This window comes from Tiliqua scincoides, chromosome 8 (genome assembly GCF_035046505.1).
Source record: "Tiliqua scincoides isolate rTilSci1 chromosome 8, rTilSci1.hap2, whole genome shotgun sequence".
Taxonomy (NCBI): Eukaryota; Metazoa; Chordata; class Lepidosauria; order Squamata; family Scincidae; genus Tiliqua; species Tiliqua scincoides.
The window spans coordinates 2042410-2055444 of NC_089828.1; the positions used below are offsets into that span (position 1 = coordinate 2042410).

The window sequence follows — 13035 nt, forward strand, 5'->3', positions numbered from 1 at the left end:
CACAGAATTATTAACTATGATTTTCACAACCACCCTTGGGTGTGTTGATTTTAAATCATTATAACTGATATCATAATCAGAATACCTGGTGCTTTATGAAGTTTCTTTATTACTTAACAAAGGTGCCTGCCCCGAGGGGCTTGCAAAATGCTTGTGTGCACTGGAGAGAGGCAACACAGGAAGAAAGAGTTAGGAAGACAGAAACAAAGAGATGCTTCCCAGTTTTGGGCATTCCGAGTTTTCTGCCTTGTTTCTAAAATGGAGCCAATGCATTCAGAAGCTTCCACTTCCATTTAGGATTGGATGGGTATTATTATTTCCACATTTTCTATAGAGCACTGCACATATGCAGAAAGCTGCAGCTTTCAATTCCTTTGTGTGTCCCTTCCTCTCACATTACCATTGTGCATTGATAAAACACTGCAAAAAAGTGACTGTAAATGTTAGACTTAAAAAGGCCTTTGGCCTTTCCAGGGTTGTCTTCCTTCTCCAGTTTTACCTTCTGGTGTTAAGGCTCAAGTACTGGTTCTGATAAACCACCTTTCAAGTGCCTTGCCCTTGTCCCCCCTCTGTCTCTCTTTTCCCCCTTCCCACCCACACTGACCTGCCTTTTAAGACTTATTTTCAAATGTAAACGCCAGTTGGGGTACCTGGGGCACACTAGCAGAACAAATTAGGTAAAACAATTCTGTGTTCTTATCCTAAAAGAGAACAAAAAATTCTTCCTTAGACCTTTAGGTGATCACCTAATATTTTCCCCTTGTAAACCTGGTGGGATAAACAGGCTGCATGCCACCACACTGAGAGAGTCCATGTCCATCCAAGATAGACCAAGATAGAAGTCCCTTCATTAGCCATCCTGCATCAACAGGCTGGCCAAAGGTGCCCATCTCTCCCACATATGTTTGATTAGAGGCAAAGCTCCCCACACACAAGGCAGGCAGGCAGGGGAGGGGGTAACTCCTCACTGAGCTCACTGAGATCCCCACCTCTCAGGAAATCATATCAGACTTGCAAATCATTCTGCAAAACATATTATCCCAGGACAATGTTTACTAGCTAGCTGGCCCACACACCTGTGCATAAGCCATGGAGAGTCAACAAAAGGGGGGAAAAATGGTTTTATCTGCAAAAGCTTCCTGATCACCTGGAAGACTTTCTTAACTCGCTGTAGGCGAGTACCTGTTGACTAGCCAGAGATATACATTAAGCTGTTGGAATGTTGTAGCCAGTGAAAAAGACATATGATGCAGTTAAAGACGCACCCTTTCCCTTCTTGTCCCCTGCTTCATACCCCCCCGCCCCCCCTGCCTGCTCTCCTTCTCTCTTGTTTTCCTCCTCTTCCCTCTTCCCTTGTTCCACCCATTCACTGTCAGGAAGTGCCGCATCCGAAGGGCTATTTCAACACAACGTGGCAGCAGCAGAGACTAGCAGCAATGGCCGCTACAACAGTGAGTGGATTTCGACTCCAGTGGGAAGGGGGCAGTTTGAAATGGTTGGGAGGGAGGGATCCGTGACGATGCTCAAATGCTGTAGAGTAGGTCTGCAGGCAGAGGGCAGTTCCTGTGACAGCATCACCAGTTAGAAATATATCTGTAGCCCTTCTCTTGAAATCTCCAATGCATTTACAGAACTTGGCAAGAGAGCAGGGGAAACCGTAGGATCAAGTCTTCTGAACCCTCTGACACTACTGGGGGGGCGGTCTCTGTTTATTGGAGGGAAAGCAGGATATAAGCCATTTAAACAGAGAAACATAGCAGGCCCCATTGACCATGCACTCACCTTTCGTAAGAAAGGGGCTTTACCTTCATAAACACAAGCAAATGCTCTGAGTAATTTGTACTTGGGCCTAGAGTCAAAAAGGGAGCCAAAGGAGGGGGGCACCAAAATTTCCTGAGATCTTTCATTTTACAGTCTCACCTGGATTCGCTTCCCTTGTGGGATGCTGGGAGCTGCTGCAAACCATAGCTGGACTGAAAAATGCATACGTGACTCTCCTTAACACAGTGCCACACCTTGGAGGAATCTGGCCTGCTAGAGTAGCTCTTTGGCTTGTGGATCCGCATGCCGTGAAGGAAGGTACAGGAGCTCAGGGACGCAGCTGCAGGGCTACAGCTGCTGCAGAAGTCAGTTTTGGTACACACAGGACACTTTCCATTCTAGTGTGAGTCTAAATGCGATGATGCTAATTTTCCACAGTGGTTTTCTATACCGAAAGGATTTCAGAGAAACTTAAGACCATGTTTGGTTTTCTGTGTTACTGTATCTAGCTGCTGATGCTGCACACGTGGGTAGACCTGGGCTCTGCGTCAGGAAGCCCTGTAGGCATGGGCTCCAAAGAGGATCCCAGCTGTTGCCACCCTTCCCTGCCCTGTTTCAACCCCTCCCTGCCCCCATTCTGCCTACTCTGTTGCCACCTTCCCCCCTTTGTTTCATCCCCTCCCTTCTGGGGGTGATACTTTGTACACCTGGTAAAATTCCTCTTAGAGGCCCTGCTTTGATCATCCAGGCTCATGTGGGGTATGCAGGCAGGACCCCTTTCTATTGAAAGATGAATGCACTGACCCTCAGCATCATGCATGTGATCCCTTTCCATAAAACCAAAAGTCCTGCACTTTCTGGTTTGGGAAAACCACATGCTGGAACACGGCAAGAAAGCCGATCCATGTGGTTCAGGTCTGCAGCTTGCCCACACCACAAGTATCTGCAGGAGCCTTCCCATCCACTGAGAAAGGAGGTGTAGGATCCAGGAGGCAACCGGGCTTGGAAGGTAGAACCAGAAAATGGAGGAGGGACCAGCCAAGGCCAAGAGATGAAAAGGGGCTGGCTGAGGACTGGAAGGGAGACTTCAGAGCCCTGTGGCTGGCTGAGTAGGGTGCTGTCAGCCCCCTCCCTGCCCTTGCTTTGAGATGCAGGGCAGGAACAGGGAGAAAAGCCAGGTGGGTGTGGCCCATTGAAGTTCTTTGGAGCCTATACTGGTAGGGACCCCAACAGCAGGCAGGAGCCCACGACCCTCTCTTCTTGGAGCCCCTAACGAAGGCTTTCCATTCTATATGAGAAAAGGGGGAATGCTTCTTTTATGATAGAAAAGGGGGAAAAAAGGATCTTTTGCCTGGGCATCAGGAGTCCAGTAATATATAATAAAAATGTCTCCCCTCCCCCCCAAATAAAAACTATCAGTGTTCCAACTCGACTCCCCCATGCTCCTTTTTCACAGAATCATAGAATACTGTAGTTGAAAGTTGTCTTAGAGGTTATCTAGTCAAGCCCCTGCTCAGTATAAGTGAATACGCCATCCCTGTCAGTCTGCCTCTGCTTGAAAACCTCCATTGAGGGAGTGTTACACAGGGTGACCCTGTAGGATTACACTGCATTACATAGGCTGGCCCTGGGTAGAATTGGGCCATAGGGCTCCCCTGTTTCTCTGGACCTGCTACCATCATAAGATTGGCTCTCATTTTGCTAAGCCCATGGGTCTTCTAGCTTCTTCTTTCCTGGGCATATCTACTTTTTTAAACTCAGTCTGTGACATCAGAGCAACTCAGCCAATCAGAGCCAGAGGTTAGACTTCTACCAATTTGCTTTCTGTATTACCAAGTTGATTCTGGGCTGAACTTAGGTAGGGGTCAAGCCACTGAATTAAATACTGTTTCCTTTTGCAAAAGGAGATCCCAATTTCCTTCTTGTTCAAGGGCCTGCTAATTTGTTAATCTTCCCTGTTTAAAGATTCAGCTTCCCCGTTTCTTTTATACGGCAACAGCATAACAGTTGTCTTGTTTTACCAAACAGCCTCTTCCTAGTGCTAATATTCTCTCTCTCTCTTTTAAACTCATTTTAATTTCCCCCAGTCTATAAAAAATGCTGATTAAAAAAAAAAAAAACCCCTTAGTACATCTTGTACCATTTAATAATATAGCAAATAATCCTAACATAGTGGGATGACAGCAATTAAAGGACTGACGCTGCTTATGGGGGAGGCAAATGACAGAATCCACCATGCTGCTGAATCTTCTTGGTGAATCACTGAAGTCACATAATCATGAGACATCCCAAACTTATAAGCATATTTATTTGGAAGCATGGACAACTTCCTTTTTTTTCCTAGTAGAAAAGTGTAGAAAATAGAACTGGGCAGCCCACAGCCTAAATCTGCCCCCTAGGGACAACCCACTCGTTATGCCGGTGGTGTTATTGGGGGGGGGCGCGACTGAGTGCCATGCCCTGGGATGGGGCAGGGGGTGAAAGGTGAAAGACGTGCCACCTGAGATCCTGCAAAGTGGAGCTCCGTGCTACATTTGGCAGCGAACGGGCTGTCCCCTCCACCCTTGTGTCCCAGCAGCCGCAAATCCCAGTCCCCAAGAAGCAATTGGCAGTGATGCAATTGGCATGTCAGGATCATCACTGAACCATTTCCTGGTGCTGCACTTTGCGCCTGCACATCAGACACCAGAGGACCTGGACCTACCACTGCCAGCAGTATCCGCTGCTTGGCATGGTGAGTAAGAAAGGTGTCACATAGTGGGGGGTGTTACGTAGCGGAGGTGTGACACCCACCCCGGGGGGGGTGGAGAATGCTCCAGCAGCACCACTGCATTATGCACTTCACTATAGGAACACAATGAGCTGCCTGACACAGTGTCAGACCACTGATCCATCTAGTCCAGCGGGTACCAAACCCCAGCCCACGGGTTGGATCCAGCGCCTGCTGCAATCCTCCTCGGTGAATGGAGCTTACCCTTTCACCAGGGAGCCTCTTCTCTGCACCTCCAGTTGCCCCCAGTCTGCACACTGGCCAGTGAAGTTTGGAGGCAATCAGAGGCTTTCGGAGGCTTCCCAACAGAACAATAAGTTCTCTTCATACCGGGCAAGGATTTTTGAATCTACTTCAGTGCAGGCTCTTGGTTTTAGAGGTAGGCTGCCTCTGATTGCCAGATGCAGGGGAGGGCAGCAGGACGCAGGTTGTGTCTTTGTCTAGTGTGTTCCCTGAAGCATTTGGTAGGCCACTGTGAGATACAGGAAGCTGGACTAGATGGGCCTTTGGCCTGATCCAGCGGGGCTCTTCTGATGTTCTAATGGAATAGCTGTCCAAGGTTTTACCCAAGCCTGTTACCTGTGATCCTTCAGCAGCTTTCAGAGCACTGGGTCCTCCCATAGTCTTTTCCTTGCATGAGATGAGTTGCAGGCAGCAGTCTACACCTCCCTCCTCCCCAATTTGAAGAGCAATAGAATCTTAGGCAGGGGTCCTCCCTCATTGTATACTCAAAGGCTTTGTTAACCTCCTCATTCCCAGTGTAGGCACAATGGGGCTGTCGGAGTCCTCCAACAATGTAACTTAACTACTCGCTCCTGTTGACCTGTTTTGCCCACATCTTGACACATGCAGGGAGGGGCAAAACCAATGTTTCCATTCCTTCCGCTTTTGCTCAATTGAACTTTTGCCCCTGTTGGGGGGGGACGGGACGACAGGTGCTAACCAGGGATGTAAAATGTTAAAGCAATCATTACATATTTGCAGACTCTAGTCTTTTTACTCTTTAATACTCTTTAGTCTTTAATACTCTAGTATTAAAAATATGCTTGGCAGTGTACTAGGATTGGCTGTGGATCCAAAGTGTGTCTGTTCCATGTACGCATCCCTCCTGCCGGATCTGTCATCAGTAATTTTCATTTGCTTGGAGTCTTTGGCTAACAGATTCACTGTGCCATTCAGTCAGCAGATAATCTTATCAGCGTTTACTATTCCTTCTTTTTAAGGTGAGCTGTAAAATGTACGCCTTATGAAATACCCGTTCTGTTGCTGTCCTGTAAACAGCTGCTGTCGGTAGCGCGGTACATATTGGCAATCGTGTGGACATGTATTGACCTTTTTTTTTCTCCCAGGGAAATCCGAGGTGTTCTAAGTTTGCATAGAGGCAACTGGGGGAAAAAAATTCATTTTGAGTTGCATTAACAGATTGGATTTTTGAAAAGGGGACACACTGCTGCTCTTTGGTCTGTTAATTTGGCAGCTGTACACAGCCAAGTAGAAGCTTTGACTAGACTAAGCACCCATTTGCATTCCGGAGTGGTGAGACCGGCCATCCCGTGACAGCACCCAGGCTTGAAAAATGGACTATGAAGTGTTATTTTTAAAATGTCAGAAGAGCCGTATAATACCCGCCTCAATGCTCTGTAAGAAATTATCAGATTTTATTAGACTATAATCTGAAAATCATTGTGGCGATTGCTGTATAAGCTATAACTGCTCCTGAGGGAACCACACGAGTGGAATTAATGTGCATGAAAATACACTGAGCATCCAAATAACACAGGCTAGAGACTCTTGACCCAAACAAGAGGCAGGCATAGGCGTGAGAGGCACTGTGGCATAGTGGATAGAGAGTGTCAGACTAGGAGAAAGGAAACCTGGGTTCAAATCCTGGCTCAGCCACTTGGCAAGTCCTAGCATCTCACAACTTAATCAGCTTCTCAGGGTCATTATGAAGTTACGTTGTAGGGAAACTATGAATGCCATCCTGAGCTAGAAGGGGGTTTCAGGTTCACAAATGTTACTCCTTCACTTTACGGGGAGGAATGGCCTTTCTCATTAAGAGACAACTGAAGCATGCTTCCTGACTGAAACTGCATCTGAAGTGGAGCCAAAAGTATGTGAACTCCTTGCTCCATGACTCTCTCGCTCTTCCTCCTCCCCAATGCCGCATCCTTGTACGGAAGCCCCCTGGTGCAGCCCTCTTCCCAATTCTCTCCATCTGATCAGGCCGGGGGGGGGGGAAGGAAGGGAAATGTGGGGAAAGATCGGAAGACAAAGACTTCCTTTACAATCTGCTTTCAGTCTGCATCCATTCAGCCTGTTTAGAGCTATGAAGAGGCAAAAGTGGGGTCCCAGAATGAGACAGGTCCCCCTTACCATGAACTCCTTCTCACTCTTCCTGCTTCCCAAAAGGGAAACAGCAGCTCCAAACTGCCATGATCTTCTCACTGGCTTCTGTAGTGGGAAACAGTGCAAGAAGCAAGAAGAGGATCTTGGATGTAGCACTGGAGGAACTAGAGTTCCTGGAAGGGGGGCAAAACGCTAAGTTTCTTCAGGGGCCTGGCCATTGGTGTGAAGCTGCCCCTCCTCCTTGCCTTCAGAGCTGGGTAGGAATGCCAACCAGAGAAGATGTGGTGCTGTCACTGCGATTCTCTTGCTTGCTTCCCTGTAAGAAGGAGAATGAGTAGGGAGAGAATCTTGGTAGTGCAGGACCTACTCGGTATTACAAAGGTTGTTGGCCAGTCGCAAGCCTCTAAACAGCCACAAAAAGGCCTTGTTTTCACTTTGTTTTCAACATTTACAATCATCTAGGGTGGCAACTTTGAGTGCCCCCCCTAGAACACTGGTATTCAAAATTTCTGCTTTCAGGGAATTCTACCCATACCTGCTTGGGTGTCAGGAATGCACACACACCCAGCCTCTACCCTGGGACCCCCATGCAGAACAGGATTCTTGGAATCACACTCGGTACAAGTAGAGTGCTGGCAAACCCTGCCGGCTTTCATCATGACTGTGTAAACAGAAAGTGATCCCTCTAGAACGGGGTTGGGTGACTTCAGGCTTGTAGAATTTGGTTAAATTGGCAATCATAAGCCCTTGCAAATTTATTGCAAATCCAGAGATTCACCAGATCCCAATCTATCATCTGCCTGGCCCATCTTAGGAAACATCCTGGAAGGATGTTGAAGGGGAAGTGGTCTTTAGAGAAGCTTTGCTGCCCTTATTAATTCCCTCCATGAGGACCCTCTGAGAAGTTTCTAATGGTCTCCACCACCAACACCAGACACGGTTTGAGAATGACAGTTCTAAAGTTTAGTTAGATTCATTTCCCGCAGTTAAGGAAGAGACAGTGTGTGTTTTGCAGAGTACTGCCAGTGGTGCCGAAGCTTTGCAAGATGACTTCAGCCAGCTAAAATGCTGTGTCTTTTGGTTTAATAATAATTGCCGTGGAGCCTGTTTCCTGACCTTCTAGAAAGAGATGCGGTGCCCCTGAAAGGTTAACAAATGCCCAAGTCAGGAAGCGTCACACAAGTTAAGAGATTAATTACCACTTGGGTGTCTGTGTTTACAGTTTCTGGATGAGGCTGTAGTAGGGGAACTACCCAGAGAATTCACCCTGCGACTGTGTGGTAGATTACTCTGTACTTACAAGGTCACTGGCTACCATATAATTATACGGTAGAGTTCTGTAACACAAGCTTTTTGTGTTTTGTGTGGAAGCTTCACTTCCACAAGCTTTTGAAATGCTGCATTACTACCTGGTGTCATAATGGCAGAAAGGCAGCAGTGTACACACACACACTTAGAAAACAAAAGCACAACATTAAACTCCTCTTTTTTCCATAGTGGGCGTGGAAGAAGGCAAACAGGAGAGACTTCCAGGGAATTGTCTAATCCTCTTCAAAACCATTTAACTAGATATAGTATTAAACATGCCATCACGCCTAATCTGGATTGGGGCTGTGGTGCTGTGTCCTCCTAGCCCCACATTGCACTCCTAATGAAAATTTTGCCCAGAAATATGCCAAACTGCTATTCCCTCCCCCCACCCTGGAAAGCAGTCACTTGGACTGATGCTTCCATCCAAAGACTGCTGCATATGGTTTATTAAGTTCTTAGAGCGGTTCATGGAACAAGGGAGTATCTATTTTTTTCGCATTTTTATACCACCCAAAGATCTCAGGGCAGTGTACACAGCTGCTCCCCTCCTTTTGTCCTCACAACAACCCTGTGAGGTAGGTGAAGTTGAGAGAAAGTGACTGGCCCAAGGTCACCCAGGAAGCTTCAGGGCTGAGGGGGGATTTGAACCTGGATCTTCCAGGTCTAAGTCCACCTCCCAAACCACTACACCACCTTGGCTCTTTCCCTTTGGGAAAGGGAAGATGGTTCCCTTTCCCAATGGGACTTACAGACTAAGGCTGCAATCCTAACCACACTTTCCTGAGAGTAAGCCCCATTGAACAAAATAGGACTTACTTCTGAGTAGACCTGGTTGGATTAGTTAGACCTGGATCCTTCAGTCTGAATGGTGGTTCTGGAACAGAATGTCCTTTCCAGAGTGCAAAGCCTGGGTAATGTAGATATGGAGGATAGACTGTTACCCATGCAGCAAATCCCCCCTCTCCACGTCGCTGAAATGGTCCAATGGAAAGGCAGAAGCCAATACAGTTGGTTCCATCTACGTCGCAGGAGTTGCCAGAGCGTGACTGTGTTCAGCCGCGAACTGCCTCAGGGACTCCGGCTCCGGATTTTGCCTCGAGGTTGACTCCTGAAGCCTTTTCCATAACTGGATGTAGCCACAAGGCAGTGGAGGTTTGGGATCAGAGTTTTCCTTCTCTCAGATGAGCTGCCTTCCCAGGCTAACAGGTCCCATCTACCCGGTGGTTGTTTAGTCACCTCTTTGGATAAGTACAGGCAAACTGAGGGCCTATTCTTATCCCCCAGCCCCCAGGGGTGAATTGTTGGATTCCCAACAATGACTCCCCCTGGTTGGATTGTGCCCTAAGAAACACATAATGGAGACACCAGCAAAGTGCCCCGAAAGGGATACAATGTTGGAATGAACACTGACATTCATCAAATAGCTTAAAATAAAAATGGCCCACCTGTATACCTGAATACGGATCTTATTAAAAGGCGAACTGCCAAATCCTTGTTCTTAGAATGCAAGAAGTGGGCAGGCTGGGAAAACCTCTCAGGAAACTGCATCAGTGAGGAGGAGTCTGTGGCCTGCCAGAGACTTTGGCACTCCAGAAAGAGAGTCCATCTGCAGCATCAGGGCTCTGCTTCAGGCTGAGACTTATTAGGGTCTTCTGCTGTTCCTTGTGTGTATGTAAATGCAGCCACCCACTTGGGAACATAATAAAGGAAGTTATCTGGGTTTATTTGCTGCTGGGCTTTTCTGGGTTATCGGGATTGTTTATTTACTTGTTTAAAATCCAGCAAGACTTCAGGCTAACCTTTGCACTGACAATAAGGGGGGGGGGGGCAGACCCACTTCTTTTATACAAGCTAGTCAATAGCTGCTGCAGGTTGATAGGAACATTATCAAAAAGAGACAAAATAGAGCTGAGCAATATTAGCATTCCTGATGGTGGCTGGTGCTGGGCCAGAGAGGAAAGGATAATCCACGCATTAATTAGGATAATCCTAATTTTTTTTCCTATTAGGGTCATTGCTTAGAGTTGTCCCACCATACTGACCCTATAAAGCTGCCCTAAGACTACTGTGCATATTCATGATGCTGTCCTTGTTCCTCCTGATGTGGAAACTACAAATTGAGGCTGATCCTGAACAGACAGCAGGACTGAGGGAGTCTGAAGGGGGTGGGGAGGGAACAGCTATTAAGTGCACAAGGAGATGACAGTGAACCCAATTGTGGGTGTCATACTCAACAATGATTCAGATCTATGAGTGTGAAGCTGCCTTCAGATGAATCAAACAGTTGGCTCATCTAGCTCAGTGTTGTCTACACTGAGTGGCAGAGAGGGGGCTTTCCCCCTATTAGACCTGCATCTTTTGTCCCTGATACCCACACTCCTGACACATAGACCTCTTTAGACTGCCTCCTAACACCTTCCCACACATTTAAAACTAACTCTCGCAGGTGTGCCAAACTTTCTTCTCCCAACATCACCCCCCTGCTCAGTTTTGATTAATCATCCATTCCAGGGAGAATATACTGGGTGTTCCACTGAGAACATGAAAAGTATATTCCCTTTCCACTGAGTGCGCATAAGGCTGCCCAGGCCAGTGAGCACCATCTCTTATTCCTGAAATGGAGTTCACTCCAAGTGTTTGCGCCTTGCCAGCCTAGCCCTTCGGAGCACCTGAGCTCTTGAAAGTCCCCCTTCTTGAGCAAACCCTGAGCTGGAACAAAATCTAGTTCTTTACCCCATTTCTGAGCTTGGAAACTTTGCTACACCCAGCTCCGTTCTCACATAGCAACACAGAGAAGTTCACCTGAGACCATCACAGGGAAAGCCTTGCTACTCAGTTATACTTGGCTATCTACGAAGGCCTTCACCTGTTTGATTTGTGTGTGTGTGTGTGTGTGTGTGTGTGTGTGTGTCTTTGGTGTGTATGTTTGGAATGGAAGTGGGGAGGGGGAAGATTAGGATTGCCTGGCAAACATCAGTGCAAAAGGGAAAGGAGAAACACTAAGCATTAAACCCACTCGCGTATCTTGGAGACTGTCTTTGTTGTTGATGTGCTGTCCACGTGCTAGTTGAGGTATTCCAGTCACACAGGGGCTTGATGTGAAGACATTCAGCCTGTGCTGAATGGAGGAAAAGAAAGATGCTCAGTCCTGCTGAGGAAGAGAAACCTCTTTCCCTCCCCACATTGTCTGGGAAGAAAAAGAGAGAGGGGGGTTTCTCTTTCCTTCTAGCCAGGCTTTTGCAAGATCACACTACTCCCCCCACAGTGGCATAGCTATAGGGGGCAGCACGGTAAGTACTGCAGGGGCCATGTAAGCAGCCTCTCCCATCAGATCCATTCTGGATAGTGACGGCAAGACGCAGGCAAGACGCAGGCATTCACTGGTGTCTCCTCTGTGTTGCCGTCGCTGCCTGGAATGACTGCAATTGGAGAGTGGGAGGGGCTACTTACACGGCACATTGCGGTTCCTACAGTACTTACTGCGCTTCCCCCTGTAGCTACACCACTGCCTGCCCCCCTGCCCCCCCCCAATTATCTAGTCCCATTTCTTGTAACTTCCACCCTGGAACAGGGAGAGAAATTTTTCTCTCGCCAGAGAGTCCTTTCCCCTGGACTTGGGGTGACTTGCTTTGTTGGAGAGTGACTGGAAGTCCTAGGCAAATAAAAAGAGACTTTCCTTGTGCCAGAAATACAAAAATGTTGGTAATGGGTGCGTTGCTCTGGAAAGGTCATTCCATTCTGGGAGAGGCATCCCCGAAGGAGCACCGCAAGTCAGAATGCCTTCTCACCAGTTGCTGCCTGCCTTAATCCAGGTGGCAGCCCATCCAATGAGTCTGTTGCAAGTTAACATGCAGCAAGGATTCTGAGTGGCACTGCAAAAACATTATCTCTGCTTTTGCAGATAAAATATCCCAAATATGTCATGCAGGAAAGAGATAAAGGGACAGGCTTCACATACCCATAAGTGGTCTTTGTTCAATGCAGATAAGACATCATTTGGTGACTAAACAGAATACAGCATACAACAGTAGCTCTGAGTTGCACTGTAAACAAGCACCTCTGCTTTTGCCAAGGGGCGTCTGCCTTGGGGGGGGGGCAGAGCTCCATGGTAGAGCGCCTGAAGCAGATGGTCCAGGTTCAGTTCTGGCAGTATATGCAGACTGGGAAAGTCCCCCGTCTGAAATCCTATCGAGCAGGGTTTCCCAAAGTGTGGGTCAGAAGCCCATGCGCCATGGGTCATGAATTGCCCACCCTTGCTAGTGGTCGGCTCCATTGGTTGGAGCCATTCCAAAAGCATTGGGAGGGCCTGGGGGCCACTTCTGGGTCACACTGGGCCAGCTACCCATTCTTGACCTCAGCAGACCTCAGAATAGCCTGTAGAAGCATGTGGAAGTTACTTCTGGTTTTTGGATGCTACATCCGGCTTGACTGGAAGTAACTTCAGGTGCTTCTGAGGGCCATTCTGAGATCCACAGAGGCCAATAGAGTGGGTTGCCAGCCCGGCACAACCCAGAAGAGGCTTCTGGGCCCTCCCAGTAAGGTAGGACAGCACAAAAAGGAGCATTGTGTTGCAACTCACAGGGAAGGATGATGTGGGTCACAGCTCTGAAAGTTTTGGGAACCACTGCTGTAGAGTCACTGTCAGTCATTATGTACATACTGAGCTTGGCAGAGCAGTGGTCTGACTCAAAAGAAGACAGCTTTCTATAGAGAAAACGTGTTGTCTGTTAAAAGCTGAAGTAACTTCACAATGAAGTCGGTAAATGGAAGCAGATAAGACGCCCGCAGGGGTTCTGACCTGGAGTCATTTAGTAAATCTATGACTTCACAAGGAAGTTGTCTGG

General features: G+C 47.7%; 1 protein-coding gene across 3 annotated transcripts in view; it reads left to right on the plus strand.

The window, feature by feature from the left end:
- The window catches only part of NTRK3 (neurotrophic receptor tyrosine kinase 3), a 449707-nt gene that overhangs the window by 408419 nt on the left and 28253 nt on the right, over positions 1 to 13035 (plus strand). The window contains exon 15 of one of the 3 annotated variants that reach the window (XM_066634739.1): positions 1377 to 1451. The exons of the other annotated variants lie outside the window; for them this stretch is intronic. Coding sequence (XP_066490836.1) covers positions 1377 to 1451 — 75 coding nt within the window. The remainder of the gene's footprint in view (positions 1 to 1376; positions 1452 to 13035) is intronic. 3 annotated transcript variants of the gene reach the window in all.